Here is a 22,543-nt window from a genome sequence, read left to right on the forward strand (position 1 = left end):
TTCTGATACTGTTTTAGCTTGTTCAGCTAGTTGTGTTCTTAGCTCAGCTATTTCAGCTTTCAACTCTCTAGCAACCTTGAGAAAGTTAGTGTTTTCTTCCAGAGTCTCATTTGTTGTTCCTGTATTTCTGATGACAATTCTTTCAAACTCTTTACTCACTCCTGTGATTATTTCCTTAGCTAATGTTTGGATGTTGAACTCGTTGTTTTGTGCTTCACCCTTTGGGGGGCTTTTAGCCGGACTGTTGCCCTGGTTCATTTCTCCAGTATTTCTTCTTGTTGGTTTACCCATTTTATATATTATGTTATGAGTTCCCTCTCTTAGTACTTTTTAAATTACTGATCACTATTTCCTGGATTGACTTGTGTCTAAGTAAGATAATTAAAGGGTTCACAGTGGTGGAAGTTAATAGTTGTTTCAAAAGTATTTTAATCCCTGAGTTGGAGCTCAGTGATTTAAAAGCCTCTTTTTTTTTTCTTCTCTGTAGGCTATGGGAGCCTGAGGGCTTCTAAACTATAAGTAGGCTTCTTCTTCTTCTAGCGTTTGCCCTTCTTCCGTAGCCAGTCAACAGCGTCAGGTTGAGCCTGATGTAAAGTTTCGAGACCTCCTTTGAATCTGGAGAGGTGGCAGTCGTTGACTATGTGGGTCATAGTCTGTCTGTAGCTGCAGGGGCAGTTCGGGTCGTCTCTGGCTCCCCAGCGATGGAACATAGCGGTGCAACGCCCATGGCCTGTTCGATAGCGATTGAGGAAGGCCCAATCATAACGTGCTAGGTCAAAGCCGGGTTGATGCTTGCAGGGGTCTGTGATGAGGTGTTTGTTCTTTACCTCAGCTGAACGCCAACTCTGTTTCCAAGAGTCTGGAACAGAGAAGTTCAGTGTAGGCGTAGGGGAGCAGATTGGGTGACGAGACGTCAAGCGTTGGATAGGGTGGGCGAAGATATCCACGTATATTGGCAGGTCCAGTCGAGCATAGACGTGGGAAATGAACTTAGATGATGCCGCATCCCGACGAATATCTGGTGGGGCGATGTTGCTAAGAACTGGCAGCCATGGAACCATGGTGGAACGGATTGTTCCAGAAATTATCCTCATGGAGGAATATAATTTGGAATCGACCAAGTGGACATGGGGGCTACGGAACCATACTGGGGCACAGTATTCTGCAGTGGAATAGCATAATGCCAGAGAGGATGATCGTAGTGTGGAAGTGCTCGCGCCCCATGAGGAGCTGGCCAGTCTTGCAATGATATTATTCCTCATGCCCACCTTTGCTGTAGGCTTCTTAGCTTAATCACTGACTCCTGACCAAGAGATAAGGCAGGGTGTGGCAGAGATAGTTCAGTGGTTATGCAAAGGGACTTTCACAGCCCCACAGCTCTGCCACCGAGGTGTAGGTCTTCTCCTGAGTTTCCTGGTTAGATCTCTGTCCCCTGGAGTCCCTCCCTGCCACTGCTCCAGATTCTGAGGGCAGTAGCAATGGAGACTCAGGGTTACACTTGGTGAGTCTTTGGGGAGTCCTCTCCTCCCTTTAGCTGTCCCTTTGTTGGTGGAACAGACTGGAGGTGGTGTCTCAACTGACAGACCCTCGGACTGTTACCAGCCACTTAGTTTTTCCCTAGGCTCCTCTCTGTCACCAGCCACGTGTGTTTGCACTCACAGGTGATTTGGTGAGTTCCTGTGGTCATTCTAGTCCTGCCTTGTTGCGGTCCCAGGTGGTCTCCTTCGGTATTCCTAGTTGATCCGGGAGAGGGAAGGACCCTTTCTTTGATTTTTAAAAACATATTTATTTATTTTGGATAGAAACAAATGATAAATGAATAGGGGAAGGGGAAATAGAGATCCGCATCATTGCCTTCCCCCAGCAGGTGGGGTCTGAGGGCCTGAACCCGGGTCTTTGTGCACTGTAACATGTGTGCTCAGTCAGTTGTGTCACTACCTGTCCCTTTCTTATCTATGTTTCATTCATTCTGTATCGCTTTCATTAAAATAAGTTAAAGTATTAAGTAATAATGATAAACATTCCTGAAGGAAACATTCTAGGTAGAGCGGTGAGTAGTGAGGGCCCCGCTCCTTCCAGCCCAGGCAGCCCCCACCCCACCCCGCCCCGCAGGTCCGCCATAAGGCATGGCGCAAGGTGCCGGCTCCTGGCAGAGAGACATGGGCGTCTGCTTTGAGGTGAGAGTCCGGACCGCCTCCGCTGGCCTTGAACACAGGGTCGCTGCTCTCAGGCACCTCCCGACCCGGTTCTCTGGCTGCACCTGCCCTGCCCGCCCTCCCAGGGCAGAGGCTCTGGCTGCACCCCCTGCCCCCTTGTGCAGATCAGGCTGCCCTGTAAGTCCGGGTTCCTCTGTCCTAACCCCCTTCCCGTCGCCTGGAGGGCGACTCCGGGAGCCCCCTGATGTGGCTGGCGGGGGGCCACCTGCCTGCTGGTCCTGCGGGGCGCGCTGGGGATGCGCGGGCTCGGGCCGCCCGGCCTGTGACGCCGCCGCCGCCCGCTGGGGGCGCCCGCGAGCCGGCAGCCCGCTCGTGCATAGCTGCTCTGTACAGTCGTTTGTAGCCGCGCCGCCTAGTTCTTCTCCTCAATAAATTATTCACCCCCCACGCTGCTGTCTTCACAGTGCTGAGGATCTCGGGGGTCAGGTGGGGTGAAAGCGGGCAGGTTGCATGTGTCCTGGCCGGGGACCAGCTGTCTGTCCCCCCCTTTCCACATCCTGACCTCTGTCCCCTCCCCACATGCGGAGCAGACAGGTGCCCGCCCCCAGGCCTGGAGACCCAGCTGTGTCCCCTGAGTGCACGGCGGAGCTTTGCTGGGCCCCAGGGACCTGAGTAGGGGTGGCTTGGAGCACCCCGTGTGGGAGTGGGGTCCCCTCCCTCCAGCCCCGGCTCCCCCACTCTGGCTGAGCCGCCTCGGCCTCCGCCCCCGGAGGTGACTCAGGAGTGACTCAGTGGGTTCCGGAACTTTCCAAAGAGGGTGGCAGGTGCAGACACCCAGCAAGTCATCTTCCTGCGCCCACAGAGCTGACAGACTGACACCTGACCACGCGGCTTGGAGCAGCAACCTGGCTGAGACTTCTTGGGGGGGGGGGGGGGGGGATGCTGAGGCCAGGCGCCTGCAGGGGGCGCTGCAGGCGGGGCTGGGAAGCTACTGAGCCCCTTGTCCCGACCTGGGGCGCCCCTCAGGGCAAGCTGGCTGGTTGCAGCAAAGGCGGCCAGTGCTGCCTGCTCTGGGGCTGGGGAGTCAGTGCAGGCTGTCCTGAGCCGACCCGTCACCTGGCCCTCAACCTCCCGCCCTCCCTGCTTCCAGGGCTCCTCAGGCCCCCTCTGCTCGCTCCTCCGTTTCTGTCTCCTCCACAGCCTCCACCCGCAGGCATCCCCCAGCTCTGCCCTCCCTGAGGTGTGTCTGGAACATTCCGTGGAAGGAGTCTGTCAAGAGTCCTGCCCAGCTCAGTGTTGAGAGCATTCAGTGTAGTCAGCTGAGGTCAAGAACAAACACCTCATCACAGACCCCTGCAAGCGTCCACCCGGCTTTGACCTAGCACGTTATGACTGGGCCCTCCTCCATCGCTATCGAACAGGCCATGGCCAGTGCGCCGCTATGTTCCATCGCTGGGGAGCCAGAGACGACCTGAACTGCCCCTGCAGCTACAGACAGACTATGACCCACATAGTCAACGACTGCCACCTCTCCAGATTCAAAGGAGGTCTCGAAACTTGACATCAGGCTCAACCTGATGCTGTTGACTGGCTATGGAAGAAGGGCAAACGCTAGAAGAAGAAGAAGTGTAGATGCTGGGCTCCAGGTAGAGGAGTGGAGGGGGGTGAGGGGCAGGGTGCCAATTGGGTGTCCTCTCAACCTCTCCTCCACCCCACATAGCACAGCAGCCCTGGGGAGCTGCTGTCCGGAGTCTCTGGACCTCAGGACATGCCCCTCCATCACTGAGTCCCCTCCAGAAGCCTCTGCCCCGCTGCCCTTCTGTCCTGACGCCACAGCAGTGGACTCTTGTCCTCGACCACAGTCTCAGGCCTGTGTGTCCAGGGGGGTCTCTCTACCCCAGTTGCTGCTGTGTGACCCCACCTCTCTGAGGCCTCCTGGTGTGGGCTCCCTGGATGCTTCCTCCTCCCCATCCTCCCTGCAAAACCAACGCTGGGGCTGTGACCTGGGGTGACTTTATTAGAGAAATCACACGAAGGACTTGGCCTAGGAGGGACTTGAACCCGGGGCCAGCCCCTGCAGTGCTTGGAAGGAGATGTTTCCAGCCTGGGTCCCATGTGGGCTGTGTCCAGGCAGGCGAGCTTGGTCTGGCCCAGCCCCGGGCTGGGCTGTGCGGGGCACCCAAGGGGGCTGGGGGTCGCTGGCCCATCCTCAGTTGGGGTTTGGGATGCGGCCAGCCCTTGGCCCCAAGCCTCTCCGGGAAGCTGGTGGTTTTGGGCTGACGTTTTTGCGGTCCAGGTGCCCTGACCACGTCCTGTCCATTCCGGGGAGCCTCTGGGCCCCCCGTCTGTTGGGGAGAGCACAGAAGGAGGCGGGCAGGGTGGGGCGAGGCCAGGCTATGCACACAAGGCCCCTTTGTCTCAGGACCTTTGCTGCCTCTCCTGCCCCACCGCACTGTCCTGGCTGCGGCCCAGCCCCAGGCTCAGCTGGAGTGCCACCCCCACCAGCCTTCACCACCCCGAGAGCCTCAGAGGACCTGGCAACTACAGCAGAGATGTGCAGGAGAGTCTCCTCCCAACCCACGCCAGACCCCCCACATCCCTCCCAGTGCACAGTTTCCTCAGACGTGGGGGACAGTGGAGCATAGCGCCTCCTGCTGGGGACCACGGGGGGCCTGAGCGAAGGGGCTGCTGCTGGGACTGGCCGCCACCCTGCTGCCCCTCCACCAACTCCCACCCCGGGGAGGCCCTCTCTGAGGGACAAGGACAGTCTCTGCCTACCACAAACCTCTCTTTCCAGCTAGCATGTGGTCACCTTCACTGTGGGGCCTCTGGACGCTCTCCTCCCCAGTCTTTTGTCCGGTTTCCCCACTGAACCCCCAAACCTCATTGCCCCGGTTCCTCCACTCCAACAGGCAACCTCCTTTATTAGTAATGAGCGGAAGGCAGGAGCGGGACCGGGTGGTCCTCGAGTCAGGTCTGGGGGTGCAGCAGCCAGAGCACAGAGCCGAGCAGCAGTAGGAGGCAGGGGGCCTGCCCAGCTGAGCTGCTCCCGCTGAGGAACGACTGGATCCAGCGGAAGTGCTGGCTGACGTTGGTGTAGATGCCAGGCCGGTTGGGGCGGCCGCAGCCGATGCCCCAGCTCACTACGCCCACCTGCACCCACAGCCCGCGAGTCTTGCAGACCAGGGGTCCCCCGGAGTCGCCCTGAGGAGCAGCACGCCTGAGCCCCTTACAGCTGCCCCACAGGGACCGTTACCCCCCCCCCCCTCGTGTGACATGAGGGCGAGGGGGCCGAGGGATGTGGGGGCACTCACAAAGCAGGCGTCCTTGCCGCCTTCAGCGTCCCCGGCACACACCATGTCCCCCCAGACGTCCTGGCGGAAGTCGGGCATGGAGAGCAGGTGGCTGCACACGGAGTTGTTGATCATGCCCACCTGCACCTCCTGGAGGGTGGAGGGGTACGGCAGGGCTGCAGGGGAGGGGACGTTAGCTGGGCCTCTGCTTAGCCCGGCGCCTGTGCTGACCCGCTGGAGGGACAGGCCTCAGCCCCTTGACCTCAGGCTCCCCTGCCTGGGGCAGAAGCCAGTTCCTGTCCCAGGTGGGGTGATGGGTCTGAACCCAGGCCCCCCTTGAGGTTCCTATTTCCCCCTCACCACCTCCACTTTCAGGAGAAGGGCTCAGGCATAGTGTCCCCCGGGCATGGCTTCAGGACCCATTCCTGGCCCTCCCAGTGTGATCTTCAGCTGCCCCCAGCCTCTGTGGCCTGGGCAGTGTCCCTGCCTGACATGGGGCTTTGTCCCCTGTATATGTCATTGACCTGGGGAGCACCATGGGGGGGAACCTCTCTCCCTCTCTCTCATAAAAAGCATGGAGATGAGAGCCAAGTGGTGGTGCAACAAGTCAAGTGTACATGATGCGAATCTCAAGGACCGGCGTAAGGATCCCGGTTCGAGTCTCTGCTCCCCACCTGCCGGGGGGAGTCGCTTCACAGGCGGTGAAGCCAGTCTGCAGGTGTCTGTCTTTCTCTCTCCCTCTCTGTCTTCCCCTCCTCTCTCCATTTCTCTCTGTCCTACTCAATAACAACAGCAACAATAACAACAAGGACAACAAAATGGGAAAAATGGCCTCCAGGAGCAGTGGGTTCCTAGTGCAGGCACGAGCCCCAGTGACAACCCTGGAGGCAAAAAAAAAAAATGGAGATGGAGATGGAGATGGAGATGGAGATGGCACTGGGCTGGGGAGATGGAGATGGAGATGGAGATGGAGATGGAGATGGCACTGGGCTGGGGAGATGGAGATGGAGATGGAGATGGAGATGGCACTGGGCTGGGGAGATGGAGATGGAGATGGCACTGGGCTGGGGAGATGGAGATGGAGATGGAGATGGAGATGGAGATGGAGATGGCACTGGGCTGGGGAGATGGAGATGGAGATGGAGATGGAGATGGAGATGGCACTGGGCTGGGGAGCCGACTGTGGTGGGTGTGTAGAATCAACCTATCTTCTCGTCAGAGACAGGGAGCTCCCGGCTCAGGGGCTGACCCTGAGAGCTGGATGGGGCAGAGCTGACCAGGAGAGCCAGGGCTCAGAGCAGCAGGGTGCACGCTGCCAGTCACTGCTGCACTGGGGGATATGGAGGGGAGGGGAGGGGGCTGGGCATCCAGGAGGAGAGCCTGCCCAGCTCGGGCATCTGGGGACAGGTGCCACTGGGTCAGGGAGAGGCTGTTAGCAGAGAAGGGTGGCAGCTCCCATGGGGGAGAGGTGAGATGGCTCAGTCTGGGACCACAGTCTACCAAGGGGCTGGGCCCGCCGGGCATGCTGGAAGCAGCTGCAGTCAGTGGTGAACCGGGAGACAGCATGGCGGTTTAGTCTCTGGGCCCACCTCCAGGCAGAGATAAGCAGGGGTGGGGCAGGCAGAGGAGAGCCTGTGAGCGCCCCCCAGAGGGCCCACTGCACAGAGGCCAGTGTGTGTGGGGGGTTGGGTGGCAGCGCCCTCAGCCCCCCTGCACAGCCTCACAGGTGCCCTCCCAGCCCCTGCACAGCCTCACAGGTTCCCTCCCAGCCCCCGCCCGGTCTCACAGGTGCCCTTCCAGCCCCTGCCCGGCCTCACAGGTGCCCTCCCAGCCCCTGCCCGGCCTCACAGGTGCCCTTCCAGCTCCCCGCCCGGCCTCACAGGTGCCCTCCCAGCCCCTGCCCGGCCTCACAGGTGCCCTCCCAGCCCCTGCCTGGCCTCACAGGTGCCCTCCCAGCCCCCGCCCGGCCTCACAGGTGCCCTTCCAGCCCCTGCCCGGCCTCACAGGTGCCCTCTCAGCCCCCGCCCGGCCTCACAGGTGTCCTCTGCGATCTCCCCCCAGCCCGTGATCCAGCAGTTGTTCTGGTTGCGCAGCTGGTACGTGGAGGGCAGCACGCAGATGGGCTGCACAAAGGAGTCGTAGGTGACGGGCGAGGACAGCTTGAGCAGGGCGATGTCATAGGGCCCCGTGCCCAGGAACTGGGGGCTGAGTATGATCTGCTCCACGCGGTAGCGGTTGTTGTAGGCTTGCAGGTTGAAGAAGGATGGGGACGAGGAGATCTCCCCGAACTGCACCGACCAGTCAAAGGGGTGGCTGCTCCTGGCGGGAGGGGGGTCCCCGTGAAGGAGGCTGGAAGGCCAGCCCCCTCCCCCCACCAACCCATGCACCAGCCTGGGGACACAGCCCCACCCAGCCCACCCAGGGCCTGATCTTCTGGCACTCCCAGAGCCCCAGTGGAGGGGGGAGTTGGGGGCACACAGCTCCCTTGCCAAAAATCCCACCGCACCCCACGACCAGGCTCTGGCTCTGTGCCAGCATAGGCTCCAGCTCTGGAAGGGAGGAGGCTGTGAGGGAGGGGGGAAGGGAGCAGAGGTTCAAGAAGCCCCAAGTGCATGGAGTGTTCTGGAGGAAACAGACAGAGACCCTCCAGGCACAGCTGTAGGACCTGGATGCAGCCCCGGCCTGGGCACAGGGAGGGGAGTGTCCCCCCCACCCTCCCGCACCCCCAAGGCCTCACTCACTGCTCGAAGCAGTGAGCAGCAGATAGCACCCAGCGGCGGTTGAGCAGGCTGGCCCCGCAGATGTGCGTGTCCCAGTAACGCAAACTGCCCTGCCAGGGCCAGCGCCCCAGCTCCGAGTCCTGGCCGCCGATGATGCGAGTGGGGACTGTCTGCTGGCCGCACGGCCCTGAGATGGACAGACAGATCCGCAGCTGAGGCACAGGAACCGGACCCAGCCCTCACCCACCGCAGGGGAGGGGGTTGGGGGCTCCCAGAGTCTTGGGGTGGAGACAGGGAAACTGGAGGACCAGTATTCACAGGAGAGCAGCGAAGAATTCTTGTATCCTGTAGAGAGAGGAGAGCCAGGGAGGGAGGTGGCCTGGCTGCGGGGCAAGACCAGCCCCTGGGCTGCCTGCCTGCAGGCCCCCCCCCCCCCCCCCGCCTTACCTGGTAGCACAGTGTCCACGTCCTGTAGGTCTGCGGGAAGCCACAGGTGAGCCACGGCCCTGTCCACCCCCACCCACCCCCACCTGCAGCCTGCTCACCTGGCCGCCCTGGCCGTGGCCACCCAAGCAGCAGCAGCAGCAGCAGCAGCAGCAGCCAGGCCCGCCAACCCATGGTCATCTCTCAGGACGTCGTACCGCCAACACCAAGGCCGAGGCCTGTGGGAGATACAGCTGGCCTCAGGGGCACCCCACTGGCTGGGTCAGGGGCCTCCCTGGCACAGAAGCCAGTGGCCAGCACAAGTTCTTTCTTGGAGTGCTTTGTTTTCCCTTTGTAATTTTTGTTAAGATTTTTTTCTCTCTCTCTCTTTTAATATTTATTTATTCCCTTTTTGTTGCACTTGTTTTTTATTGTTGTAGTTATTGTTGTTGTCATTGATGTTGTCGTTGTTGGATAGGACAGAGAGAAATGGAGAGAGGAGGGGAAGACAGAGAGAGAGGGGGAGAGAAAGACAGACACCTGCAGACCTGCTACACTGCCTAGGGACTCCCCTGCAGGTGGGGAGCCGGGGGCTCGAACTGCGATCCTTATGCCAGTCCTTGTGCTTTGTGCCACCTGCGCTTAACCCGCTGTGCTACCACCCGACTCCCTCTCTCTCTTCCGTGTATTATCTTTATTTACTTATTGGATAGAGACAGCCAGAAATCGAGAGGGGAGGGGAAGATAGAGAGGGAGAGAGACAGACACCTGCAGCCCTGCTTCACCACTTGGAAAGCCTCCCCTCTGCAGATGGGGACCGGAGTCTCGAACTCGGGTCCTTGTGCATTGTAACATGTGCACTCAAACAGGTGTGCCACCATGTAGCCCCCAAGATTTATCTCTTTTTCACAAACTTTTAAAAATTATTTATTTGGATAAAGACAGAAATAGGGAAAGGGGAGACAGAGAGAGAGAGAGAAAAACACCTGCAGACCTGATTGCTGGTGGAGCTTCCCCCCTGCAGGTGGGGCCCAGGGGCTTGAACCCAGGTCCCTGTGCGTGGCTACATGTGTGCTCAACTAGGTGTGCTGGCTCCTCTTTTTTCATTTACTTTTGATGAGCTGGGACCTCACCCATGTATGACCTCACCACTCATACACCATTTCCATTGAGAGACAGACAGAGAGAGAGAGAACCAGCGACCAGAGCTTCCCCAGGCACCTTAGTGCCTTCTGAGTCGGGGGACTCTAGCTGGTATGACAGGGCAGGTGCTCCAGCAAGTGAGCTAGTCCCTCTGGCTCACATTTGTTTAGTGACAGAGAGAGAAAGGAGAGAGAGAGAGAGAGAGAGAACACCGATCACACTGGGTGCTTGCAGGGTATCTAGAACCAGCAGCAGGACCTCTCACCCGCAAGTCCTGTGTCTGTCTGGCTCCCTGCCCCAAAGCTCCTCCCTCCCTGCTCCTTCCTGGGAAGGACTCCAGACCTGGCTGCAGCTGAGCTGGGGGGCAAGCCCCTGGGGATGGGCATGGAGGGGTGGCTCTTCCAGGCCAAACTGAGCTGGTGTCTGGCAGGGTGCCCCCCTCCCTGCAGGGCTGTCCACTCACCGGGACCAGCAGAGCTCTGGCAGGGAGTGCCCCTCTAGCTGTCCCAGCACTGCTAGCGAAGTGACGGCATTTGAGGAGCAGCGAGCCCTCCAGCATTGGCTTCTGGAGGCCCCTCGAGGCAGGGGTCAGTCTGACTGGCAGGAGTGGCCCTGGATGCCCCCTGTGGGGCCTGGGTGCTGGGTGCAGAGTCAGTGCGGCCTCGGGAGCACCAGAATCCTGGTGGAGAGAGTGAAGGGCGAGGCTGGGGCCCTGAGGCGGGTGCTTGGTGACCATGGAACCCCTCCGGACAATGGTGGCTAGGGGTGGGGACGGGCGAGGGCGGGAGGGTCCCCTGGGAGGCCTGGCACTACACCCAACGGGACGCTGAGCTGAGGTTCTGCCATAAACTGTGGGGTTACCTCACACACACAGGACCCTAGAGAGCCCTCCTGAGGCTCCCTGTCACCTGGTACACATGGTGCCAGGGCTTGAACCAGGAGCCTGAGGTGTGCAGGTCCTGGGCTCTGAGGCTGCACCACTTCCCCAGCTGCTCTTCCCTCTTTGAATGTAGCACCGGGAAGGAACTCAGGACCTGCACCACAATGCTGGGCAGCCTCCCTGCGCCTCGCTTGCCTTTCTCCCCCTCTCTCTCTTTTTTGCCATCAGTGGTATTGCGGGGCTCCGTGCCTGCACTGTGGGGAGATAGAGACACCTGCAGTACCTGCTTCTCACTACTCGTGAGACTTGCCCCCTGCGGGGGGGGGGGGCAGGGATTCAGCTTGGATTTCTTGAACATGGTGACATATGTGTTCAAACAGGTGTGTCACTGCTGGGCACCCTCCTTTTTCTACCAGAGCTTTTTTTTTTTTTTTTTTTTTAAACCAGAGCACTGCTCAGCTCTGGTTTATGGTGGTGCTGGGGATTGAATTTGGGACTTTGAAGCCTTAGGCATGAAAGTCTCTTTGCATAACCACTATGCTGCTCCCCGCCTCCAGCACTTTTCTTTCTTTCTTTTTTTTAATATTTATTTATTCATGAGACGGATAGGAGAGAGAGAAAGAACCAGACATCGCTCTGGTACATGTGCTGCCGGGATTGAACTCAGGACCTCATGCTTGACAGTCCAATGCTTTATCCACTGAGCCACTTCTTGGACCCCCTTTTAAAATGTTTTTTGCACTTTTCTATTTATCTTTTAATGTTTTATTTATTTTAGTGAGACCTAGATAGCACTCAACCAGAGCCCTGCTTAGCTCTGGCTCATAGTGGTGCTGGGAATTGAAAGCCTTGCATAGCTGTTATGCTGTCTTTCCAGGCCCTATTCTTTATTTCAGAGAGATATATAGAGAGAAAGAGACCCGAGCACCAGCCCACCTGGGGAGCTCCCATGTGGTGTCAGGTCTCTAACCCAGGGAGGGGAAAGTGTGCACTCTACCAGGTGTGCTGTCTCACAGCGCCATGTTTTGTGTCATGGTAGTTGTTCTCACCTGGCCTGGGTTTGATTCTGGCTGGGTTGGGGGGAAGGCTGACATGGGAAGTGTCACAGCCTGTCCTCTTTGTCCTGGGCACCAGCACCAGTGCCCACAGGGGTTAAGCCAGAACAGAAAAGCCACCAGGGGGCTGGGCAACCTCAAACACTGAGGCCCTAGTCCCAGCCCCGGCACCAATGGGAGCCCCACAGATTGGGTGGGTGGTTGAGTGTGCTGCAGTGTCTGTCTCTCCCTCTGTCTGTCTCCCCTTCTCACTCTTTTTTAAAAAATTTTTTATTGTATTTACTTAAGTTATTTTCCCTTTTGCTTCCCTTTTTTTATTGTTGTTGTAGTTATTATCGTTGTTATTGATGTCGTCATTGTTGGCTAGGACAGAGAGAAATAGAGATGGGAGTAAGACAGAGAGGGGGAGAGAAAGATAGACACCTGCAGACCTGTTTCACCGCCTATGAAGTGACCCCCCTGCAGGTGGGGAACCGGGGGCTTGAACTGGGATCCTTACACTGGTCCTTGTGCTTTGCACCACATGTGCTTAGCACCACATGTGCTTAGCCTGCTATGCTACCGCCAGACTCCCTGCCCTTCTCACTTCCTTATGTACGTCAGATTGGGGCTCAGCCATGTCACGCATGTGCCAAGCTCTGGGTTCATTCCTCCAAGTGGACCTTGGCTTCTATACGTGGACCTTTCTCCTAGCCTCAGCTGTGCCACTGCAGGGACACTTTAGGATTCAGGCTTTTGACTAAAGTGTTTATTTTCTCCTTTATTTTTTTTCTTCAAGTTTTAAATATTTATTTGTTCTTTTTTGTTGCCCCCCTTTTTAAAAATGACTTCTTTTTTTTTAGATTTTATTTATTTATTAATGAGAAAGATAGGAGGAGAGAGAAAGAGCCAGACATCATTCTGGCACTTGTGCTGCCAGGGATTGAACTCAGGACCTCATGCTTGAGAGTCTGATGCTTTGTCCACTGTGCCACCTCCCAGACCACTTGTTGCCCTTTTTATTGTTGTAGTTATTATTGTCATCATTGTTGGATAGTACAGAGAAAAATGGAGAGGGGAGGGGAAGACAGAGAGGGGGAGAGAAAGACAGACACCTGCAGACCTGCTTCACTGCTTGTGAAGCGACTCCCCTGCAGGTGGGGAGCTGGGGTTTGAACCAGGATCCTTACGCCGATCTTTGTGCTTTGCACCATGTGCGCTTAACTCGCTGTGCTACCACCCGATTCCTTCTTTTTAAATAATTTTAATTATTTTTATTTATTAATTGGATAGAGACAGCCAGAAATCAAGAGGGAAGGGGGTGACAGAGAGGGAGAGAGACAGAGAGACACCTGCAGCCCTGCTTCATCACTTGTGAAGCTTTCCCCCTGTAGATGGGAACCGGGAGCTCAAACCTGGGTTCTTGCGCACTGTAGCATGTGGGCTCAACCAGGTGCGCCACCACCTGGCCCCCTTTTCTTCTTTTATTAAAGTTTATTTATTTATTTATTAATTATATTTATTTATATCCTTTTGTTGCCCTTGTTGTTTTGCTGTTGTAGTTATTATTGTTGTTGATGTTGTTGTTGGATAGGACAGAGAGAAATGGAGAGAGGAGGGGAAGACAGAGAGAAGGAGAGAAAGACAGACATCTACAGACCTGCTTGACCGCCTGTGAAGCGACTCCCCTGCAGATGGGGAGCTGGGGACTCAAACCAGGATCCTTATGCCGGTCCTTGTGCTTTGTGCCACGCGCACTTAACCCACTGCGCTACAACTCCCCCCCCCCTTTTTTAAAGAATTTATTGTGCTGGGGTAGATAGCATAATGGTTATGCAAAACAGACTGTCATGCCTGAGACTTCGAAGTCCCAGGTTCAATCCCCTGCACCACTGTAAACCAGAGCTGATCAGTGCTCTGGTAAAAGAAAATTATAATAAATAAATAAATTAATTAATAAAATTATTTAATTATTCATGAGAAAGATAGGAGGAGAGAGAGAAAGAACTAGACATCACTCTGGCACATGTGCTGCCGGGGCTCGAACTCAGGACCTCATGGTTGAGAATCCAATGCTTTGTCCACTGCGCCACCTCCTGGACCACTTCTTCTTTTTCTTCTCATTTCTTCTTCTCCTTCCTCCTCTTCCTCCTCTTCTTCTTTTTTCTTTTTTAAGATTTATGTCTTTATTAGGAAGGTAGGAGGAGAGAGAGAGAACTAGACATCACTCTGGTACATGTGCTGCTGGGGATCAAAATTCAGGACCTTATGCTGGAGAGTCTAGTGCTTTATCCACAGTGCTACCTCCAGACCGCTTTTTTTTTTTTTCTTTTTAACTCCAGGGTTATTGAAGAAGCTCTGTGCCTGCACTATAAATCCACCGCTCCTGGTGGCCTTATTTTTTTTTTCTTCTTCTTCTCATTTTACTCAATAGGACAGAGAGAAATTGAGAGAGGAAGGGAGAAGAGTTTCTTTTCTCTCTCTCTCTTTTTTAAAGATTTTATTTATTGATTCATGGAAAATGATAGAGAGAGAGAACCAGACATCACTCTGGTACATGTGCTGCTGGGGATTGAACATAGGACCTCATGCTTGAGAGTCCAATGATTATCCACTGCACCACCTCCCAGACCCTGGGAAAAGGGTTTCTTAAATGCTCAGACACCAGCCCTCTGCCCATTTGCCTCCTTTCCTGCTGCCAGGCCCTGCTCAGCCTCTCCAAGCCTGGGGCCTAGGCCCAGTAGCTGGGCTGAGGGACCCTGCATGTGTGTGGGTTTGGCTCCGCCTTTGGGGGAGGAGGGGGGAACCCAGCACACAGGCGTGTCCAGTCAGCCCAGTGTCCACCCCACACAGGTCCAGAAAAAGCTGGGTGTTCTGGGTCAAAGGTCAAGGGGAGGAGCCCTGGGGGGGTCGCAGGGCTCTGCCTCTGTCCCCCAGGGGCGCCCCGTGCTGGGGGGACCCTGCCGCAGAAGCCGAGGTGGCGCCGGCAGCTGGAGGAGGCCATGGCCGCTGGAACCATATGTTTGCTGCTGCTGACTCTCTGGGTGCCCATGGCGCCAGACACACAGGGTGGGTGCAGGTGTCCGCGGGTTCTGGGTGTGGGGGCGGGGCGGGGCCCAGCGCAGACCCCCCCTCATCTTTCTCTCCTCTCCCCAGGCACAGATGACTCCTCCTTTATCTCAGGTACCTGGCCTTGGGTGGCGGTGGGTCCCCAGAACCCTCCCCCTGGAGCCTCCACAAGCACACAGGCGGGGCCCTGGTCCTACAGCACCACCCTGTAGATCTGGTCTCTGTGTGTGTGTGTCTGTCTGTCCCACAGTGCCTTGTGGCCTGACCACTGCAAGGAATCGCATCAAGGGTGGGAAAATTGCTGCCCAGGGGACCTGGCCCTGGATGGGCAGCCTGCAGAAAGGCGATGTGCACGTGTGTGGGGTCACCCTGCTCAGCCAGAGCTGGGCGCTCACCGCCTCGCACTGCTTCCACCACGAGTGAGTCAGTGGGGTGCAGTTGCCGGCCTGGGTCTGTTGCCCCCGACCCACGCACCCACCCACCTGGGCAGCTGCAGTGGTGGTGAAGGGGGTTGTCCTGAGCCTGCGGTGCCCGGGCTCCGACCTTTTCTGGTGGTTCTCTTGGCCCCACCCTCTGCCCCGCAGGTTCACGAACCCCTCCCTCTGGAAGGTGCAGTTTGGTGACACGTTGGCAGTGCTGCCCTCCTGGGCCTGGGGGAGGCAGCTGAACCGCTACCGCCTGCAAAGCATCATCAGCTACCCGCTGCAGCATGAGGCCACCATCACCGACATCGTGCTGCTGCGCCTGTCCAGCAACGTGCGCTTCTCCCGGTACATCTACCCCGTCTGCGTCAAGAACACGTCGGCCGAGTTCATCAACCGCGAGGACTGCTGGATCACCGGCTGGGGGATGACGGGTGAGGACATGCTGGGCCAGCAGGTCTGGGAGCCACGGTACTTGGGTACTTGGGGCAGGAGTGAGGGGGTGGAGGCCATGTGGTAGCGTGTGCACACACATTATCACAAGCAAGGACCTGGGTTCAAGCCCCTGATCCCCACCTGCAGGAGGGAAGCTTCACAAGTGCCAAAACGGTGTCCCTCCCAGGTGTCCCTTCAAGGCAGACACAGCTGGCCAGGGTCACCTGTCTCCCTCCAGGGGTCCCCGTTCCCTGTCTCTGGGTGTCCCTGGAGTGGTGACGCTCCCCGTGCCTCTCAGGGTGTCCCCTGGGCTCCTAGCCACAGGTGTCAGCAGTCTCCTGGCTGTCCACCCTGGGCCTGACAGCTGCATCCTGGTGTGCTGTCCCCCTTGGTCCTTGTTCTTGGCTGTGGCCTCTTGGAGTCTCTCAGCTGAGGGGGGCCATCCAGGGATGTCCCATGTCAGCTTCCCCCTGAGCGTGAGGGGTGTCCCTGCCTCAAGGAGGAAGCAGGGTGCAGGGCTCAGGGCCTCTCCTTTCTCTCCTCCTCCCGCCAGAAAGTGGGATGGTGCCGAATCAGGGGCCACTGGTCCAGGCGCAAGTCTCAGTGCTAAACGAGAGCAGGTGCGAGTACCTATGGCACAAACCCACCTACCGGGACCTGCAAAGCCAGTTCTGCGCCGGCACGGAGGACGGCAGCAGAGACAGCTGCTGGGTGAGGCCATGCCCGCACCCACCTGCCAGCCGCCACCTGGCTCTCCCCTGAGCTCACTCCCTGGGGAGGGGTGGGGTCCTCACCCACCTGCCCACCAGCTCTCCACCCCAAGGGCCCGCTCTCAGCGTCGCGTCGCTGCTCCCCAGGGCGACTCGGGCGGCCCGCTGGTCTGTGAAGACCAAGGGCACTGGGTGCAGGTGGGCGTCGTGAGCCGCGGAGAGGGCTGTGCCGTCCCCAATCGGCCCGGCATCTACGTGAACGTCAGCGACTATTTCTACTGGATCAAACAGGTGCTGGACGGTGGCCCCGGGCCCACTGCCCCGGGCCCGGCCCTGCTGCTGCCCCTGCTCTGCGCCGTGGCCAGCCTGCCCCTGCCCCTGTGGCCCTGAGCCCAGGCGGGACCTCCGTCTAATAAACAAGGCTGCTGTGTGCTGGCTGACTCCCTTGGAGCCGAGTGTCTGGGCCCGCCCCCTTCCCCCCTTCCTGCCCGGCACCCCAAACCCTTCCTCAGCACCCAACACCCATCTCTGCCCTCCACATCAGCCCCAGCCCTGACCCCCTCTGTTGTTGTGGCCAGGTGTCGGTCCCCCGAGGCCCAGCCCAGGCTGCCAGGGCGTAGAGGCCTGGGCAGGGAGGGCAAGGGGCTCCTGGAAGGGCACAGGCCTGGCTCGTGGGGTCTGGGAAGCCGGAGGGGGGTCCCCGGGGGCAGCCCCCCAGGTCAGGCCAGTGCCCATCACACACTACCAGGTGCGCCAGGTCTGTGGGCTCCTCACAAAGCCCCTGACTCAGGCTGGGGTGTGGGTTGGTTGCCCCTTAGGTGACACAGGAAGCTGCCTTGGGGAGTGGGGAAACTGAGGCTGGAAGGGAAGGAAACAGAGAGGAGGTTCCTATGGGGCTCTGAGCACCGGAGCCAGTCTGGCCTGAGCAGGAAGACAGGGAGCTGGGCTTGGAGGAGGGCCTAGCTTGCGCGTTCAGTGACTCCAGCTTCCAGGAGGAAGCCAGGACTGTGAGGCTGCCTCCTGGGTCACTATTGTGGGGACCCAGGCACCTGGCGGCCCCCAGCTGTAAATGGGCCCTCAGAGAATGACCCAAGGAGGTAGACCATCCATCTGCCCACAGACCTGAAGAGATGTCCCTCAGGGGGACAGAGAGGGAGCCAGCCCCAGCTCCAGGCACAGGCCTGCTGGCCCAGGGCCTTAGCTGCAGAAGGCCCTATTGTTCAGGTCTGGGAGGGAGGTCTGAGTTGTCTGCCCTTTGAGGGATTTTGGCTTCCTCAGAGCTCCCTAATCCCCCTCTGGGAGCCCTGATCCCTGGGCACAAAGAGCCTGTGTTGTGTTTCCAGATCTTAAGCCCAGGACCCACTTGGAACCAGGTCAGGGCATCCTGCGTGTGCTGTGGGGAGCTGGGCGGTGTGTGCCTCAGAGTGTGTGAGCTGCGTGTTCTGCACCTTGGGACCACTGGCCTGCAACATCCTTAGTCCTCTCTCCTGACCTTTGACATGCCAACCTCCTGATATTGGCCCCTCCAACCTGGCCCCTCTGTCCCAGCTTCTGTGTCCAGCCCCCTCGGTCTCATCTGCTCTGTCCCTCTGTCCAGGCCCCTCTCTCCTTCTCTCCTGGCCCCTCTGTCCCAGTCAGCAACATGTCTTTTTTCTGCTGTGGCCCAGCACTGCTTCCTGGAGTCCTGGCCCAGACAGACCCTCCCTCTGGGCATCTCTCCGTGTCCCCCCCACACCCCCCAGGGCTGGAAAGACGCCTGAGTTGGCCTGGATTGGCAGCACTACCTGCACAGGTTCCCAGAGCAAGACAGGCGGGACACAGTCCCTTTTGTGTGCTGGGACTCCTCCCACCTCTTCCTCCTTGGCCTCCTGCAGCGGGTGGGGGCACTGCCCACATTCACAGGGTAGGGAGCTGGCCTCCCCTACAACAGCAGTCTGGAAGCATCTGGTCTTTCAGCACTCCCTGGGGAGACCGGTGCCCTGCCGCCTTCCCCAGGACTGCTGATGGTGGGGTGAAGGGCCATGGGGCACACAGCTCAGGCCTCCTGGGTGGCAGGGGGAGGGGGCGTCACCGGACAGCCCAGTGCTGCCCTGTGGCCCAGCCAGCGGGGCGGGGGTGGGGGACACAGTTCCCTTTTGGAAATGTATCTACTGAGAGCCGGGAGATCACTCACCTGGTTGGTTCTGTTCATTCACTGCTGCGACTGTGATTCAGGTTCAAGCCTGAGCAACAGAGGAAGCTCTGGTGTTAGAGTGTTCTCGTTTTCTCTGTCTCCCTCCTCATCTCTCTTGCTATTGAAAGTAAAAAGAATGAAGACATGGGCCTGGGAGCATTGAAATCATCATGTAAGGCCCAAAATAGTTAAAATAGTTTATATTTATTTATTTATATTTATTTTATTTATTTATTTTTGCCTCCAGGGTTATTGCTGGGGCTTGATGCCTGCATTACGAATCCACTACACCTGGAGACCTTGTTGTTGTTTTTTTAAATTTTTTATATTTATTTTCCCTTTTGTTGACCTTGTTTTTCATTGTTGTGGTAGTTATTATTGTTATTGATGTTGTCATTGTATAGGCCAGAGAGAAATGGAGAGAGGAGGGGAAGACAGAGAGGGGGAGAGAAAGATAGACACCAGCAGACCTGCTTCACTGCCTATGAAGCGACTCCCCTGCAGGTGGGGAGCCAGGGCCTCGAACCAGGATCCTTATGCTGGTCCTTGTGCTTTGCGCCACGTGCACTTAACCCGCTGCACTACCACCCGACTCCCCTGCCCTTGTTATTTATTGTTGTTATTGCTGTCATTGTTATTGGATAGGACAGAGAGAAATTGAAAGAGGAGGGCAAGACAGAGAGGGGGAGAGAAAGACAGACACCTGCAGACCTGCTTCACCACTTGTAAAGTGACTCCCTGCAGGTGGGGAGCTGCGAGCTCAAACCAGGATCCTTATGCCGGTCGTTGTGCTTTGCGCCATGTGCGCTTAATCTGCTGTGCTACCGCCTGGCCATTTATTTATTTATTTATTTATTTATTTATACCAGAGCAGTACTCTGATCTGACTTACAATGGTGCTGGGAATTAAATTTGGGACTCTAGAGTCTCAGGCATGAGAGTCTTTTGCAGAACTACTGTGCTATCTCCCAAATGCCAACATATTTTATTTAAAAAACTGTTATGAAAGGGGAGGAACAGGTGGTGACCTACTTGGCTAAGTGCATACTTTACCATGGGCAAGGATCTGGGTCTGAGCTCCCATTCCCTGCCTGCAGAAGTGACACTTCATGAGCAGTGAAGTAGGTCTGCAGGTGTCTGTGTCTTTCCCTCTGTAACTTCTCTCTCAATTTCTCTGTATCTAATAAAAGGGGGAAAAAAAAGGTGGGGGAAAGGGTGAGGTGGAGGAGTGGCCGCCAGAAGTGGTAGGTTCCTTGTCCAGGTGCTGATTTTCAGCAATAACCCTGGTGGAAAAAATTATTAACAAGAGGGAGAGAAGACCAGAGTGTGGCCTGGGTATATACAGTGCAAGGAATCGAGCTTAGGACCTCGTGCTTGCAGGGCCTGTCCTCTGCTACCAGGTCATAAATATGGCAACATAAAACACTCCTTCTCTTCTGATCAGCCCCTCCCCATTTAGAAACGCAGCCAGGGGTCAGATGGTTGTGTGGTACCTGGTAGGCCGAACATATTACGATGCGTCAGGACCTGGGTTTGAGCCCCTGGTCCTCACCTGCAGGGGGGAAGCTTCATAAGTGGTAAAGCAGGGCTGCAAGTGTCTCTTTTTCACTCCTTACTTCTCCCTTCCACTTGATTTTTGTTTCTATCTAATAAGGAGGGGGAGAGGGGGAGGGAGAGGGAGCACAAGAGACACCAGCAATGCTCCTAGCTGGGCCATGGGCAAGCAGGTGCCTGGCCACAGGGGCGGCCCCCTGCCCAGAGTCACAGTTGGGGGTTCCCCGGGAGCCATCGCAGCCCCAGCTCTGGCTCCACTGCCCACCAAGTCCCACATGAATCTGCCCACCCCAAGGTCACGCTCTGCACCCTTTTTCCTCGCATTCTGATGGCGCCCTCACAGCCCCCTGGATCTCGGTCAGGAGCTTCCTCCGAGGAGCCCTGCCATGCTTGCACCCAGGCCCTGCCCGGCCTGCCAGGAGCATTCTAGTTCTTCACTTCAGATCAAGCCAGGGAAGCACACAGAGGCAGCAGGGGCAGCCCGGAGCTGTGCCAGGCTCTTGACAGAGGAGTTGTGGGTCAGTGTGGGGAGCCCAGGGTCCTCTGGCCACTGGGAGTCAGCTGGAGCTCAGGGTATCCCCTTCTCCACCGGAGCCTGACATGGGGTCCACACAGCAGCCCCCTCGTCTGCTATGGGCACCTGGCTTGCCCCGCTTCTGGGGCACCTGCCTGGTTCTCTGAGCCCCACCCTGAGGTCAAGATGGCGCCCAGGCACTCAGCAGAAGCCCAGAAGTGACAGGGACAGGCCGTCACTGCTCTGCGGTGTTTGTGTAAGCCACCAGCCAGGACAGCAAACACAGCGCGTCCGGCAGGGGGTGTCCCCAGGAAGAACCCCCAGGCCCCTCGCTCCTTCCTCCTGGAGGGGAGCCCGGAGCCCAGGAGGGTATAAAGGCCGGTGGCAGGTGGCAACAGCACTGGGCAACAAGCTTCCTGCCAGGTAAGGTGCTGCAGCCCTCCTGGGCGGGCCGGGGAGGGCCCCCCTGAACCTGTGTCCCATCCTCTCCCAGGCGCCGACATGCTGCTGTGGCTGTGCCTGCTGCTGTGGACTGGCTCCTGCTGGGCGGGGGGTGAGTCCCTCCCGTCACCGGGGTCTAGGGTACACATCACTTGCCGTCTGGGCCACCACTCTGTCACCTGGGCCCCTCTCCTGTCACCTGCGATGTGGGCCACCCTTTCTGTCACGCGGGACAGGGCCACTCCTCCTGTCACCCGAGGTCTGGGTCATCCTTTCTGTCACCGGGACTGGGTCACCGCACGTGTGCCCTAGTGACAGGCCTGTTCTGTCTGTGCCCGGGTGGCACTGAGCTGATGGTGGTGGCACATGGCTTTGTGTCCCTGGCCAGAGATGTACGGAAAGGGGACATGGCTGGGCAGCGACTTCTACATGCCTGAGGACAACCTGAATGACATCAATGCCATAGAGTTCTACTACAGCGCTATCGGCATATTGAAGGGGTGAGTTGGGGGGCGCTCAGGCCACAGTGGGGGACTCTTCCAAGTGCCCTCCTGGGCTTGCCAGGGCTCTCAGAGGGGCTGAGCCCTCAGTCCGGAGCTGCTGTCACTCCTGCCTCGGGCCCCCTGGCGCCATTGCTTTCTGGGTCTTGCAGGGAGGATCTGGTGTCTCTGCCCTCAGCCCTCATCCAGCTCAGCTCCTGCCCCCCCCCCCCAGGGATATGGGGAGAGAGCAGTGAAGAAGGAGGGGAAGGGGAGAAGGAAGGGGAGGGGGGAGGGGAAAAGAGGGAAGAGGGACTGAAGAGGAGGGGGAGAGAGGGGGGGAGAGAAGTAGCAGAGGGGACACAGGCTGGGCTCAGTGAGTGGAGAGTGGGTGGCATCCTCACTGGAGGTGGAGGGGATTGAATCTGCACTTCTGGCCTCACACACCAGGAAGGAGGGGCCCCAGGGGGCACAGAGATGGTGATGGGCCCGGGGAGTTACCTGCCTGCCCAGGACCCACGCAGGGGCCTCTGTGACTGCTCCCAGCACTCATCCCCCACGTGCAGACCGGGACACTAGGGTCTGGGGTGGCTGGGGGAAGCCCCAGACCCCGGATCCAACCGCCTCTCCCGTGTTGCTCCAGGTTCAGGGTGAGGATAGAGTCCTACTGGAGCGAGGTCTACTGCCACGAGGGGCCCATCAGGCAGCTGCTGACGCTGGAGGAAGGCGAGTACGTGGTTTCCATCGAGGGCGACTTCAAGATCTACATCCTCTCGCTGGTCGTCACCACCAGCTGGGGCCGACGGATCCCCTTTGGGAGTCGGGAGGGGCACAAGTTCAAATCTGGGAACCCCCTGACCGGGAAGGTGCTCACCAGTCTGTACGGCCACTGTGGGCCCCTGGGCATCTCGAAAATCGGCTTTGGCTGGAACTTCCCTCTGGTCCAGGAGTATGACTCCATGACCCCTCCCTCAGAATCCACCTCTGCCCCATCTACTACTTCTTAAAGGCCCATAGGTTTGGGGGCCCGAGTCTGACGACCAATAAATGAAACTGCACCAAGGCCGTGTCCAGGCGTGTCTCTGGGTCTGGCCCTT

At 57.9% G+C, this 22,543-nt stretch overlaps 4 protein-coding genes across 5 annotated transcripts in view; 2 read left to right on the top strand and 2 right to left on the bottom strand.

The window, feature by feature from the left end:
• FLYWCH1 (FLYWCH-type zinc finger 1) overlaps nucleotides 1-22,543 on the bottom strand; it is a 133,833-nt gene that overhangs the window by 90,219 nt on the left and 21,071 nt on the right. The window lies entirely within an intron of this gene.
• Nucleotides 5,056-10,421, bottom strand: LOC132533062 (testisin-like). 2 transcript variants are annotated; one of them, XM_060172584.1, is made up of 8 exons: nucleotides 10,199-10,421; nucleotides 8,715-8,831; nucleotides 8,617-8,646; nucleotides 8,488-8,514; nucleotides 8,191-8,356; nucleotides 7,485-7,768; nucleotides 5,471-5,625; nucleotides 5,056-5,360 (listed from the first exon to the last, which is right to left on the bottom strand). In XM_060172584.1, exons 2-8 carry the CDS (start codon nucleotides 8,791-8,793, stop codon nucleotides 5,127-5,129), a joined length of 975 nt encoding a protein of 324 aa, XP_060028567.1. In that variant the 5' UTR covers nucleotides 8,794-8,831; nucleotides 10,199-10,421; the 3' UTR covers nucleotides 5,056-5,126. The 2 variants fall into 2 exon arrangements, with proteins under 2 accessions (XP_060028567.1, XP_060028566.1); XM_060172583.1 differs by having other exon boundaries at nucleotides 10,078-10,421.
• Nucleotides 13,555-19,092, top strand: LOC103127226 (testisin-like). The gene is made up of 6 exons (XM_060172585.1): nucleotides 13,555-14,718; nucleotides 14,806-14,832; nucleotides 14,969-15,137; nucleotides 15,303-15,574; nucleotides 16,129-16,286; nucleotides 16,433-19,092. The coding sequence occupies exons 1-6, from the start codon at nucleotides 14,652-14,654 to the stop codon at nucleotides 16,673-16,675; spliced, it is 936 nt and encodes a 311-aa protein (XP_060028568.1). The 5' UTR covers nucleotides 13,555-14,651; the 3' UTR covers nucleotides 16,676-19,092.
• On the top strand, nucleotides 20,804-22,495 carry ZG16B (zymogen granule protein 16B). Its single transcript, XM_007538122.3, has 4 exons — nucleotides 20,804-20,949; nucleotides 21,020-21,079; nucleotides 21,356-21,467; nucleotides 22,090-22,495. Exons 2-4 carry the CDS (start codon nucleotides 21,028-21,030, stop codon nucleotides 22,451-22,453), a joined length of 528 nt encoding a protein of 175 aa, XP_007538184.2. The 5' UTR covers nucleotides 20,804-20,949; nucleotides 21,020-21,027; the 3' UTR covers nucleotides 22,454-22,495.

This window comes from Erinaceus europaeus, chromosome 15 (assembly GCF_950295315.1).
Source record: "Erinaceus europaeus chromosome 15, mEriEur2.1, whole genome shotgun sequence".
Taxonomy (NCBI): domain Eukaryota; kingdom Metazoa; phylum Chordata; class Mammalia; order Eulipotyphla; family Erinaceidae; genus Erinaceus; species Erinaceus europaeus.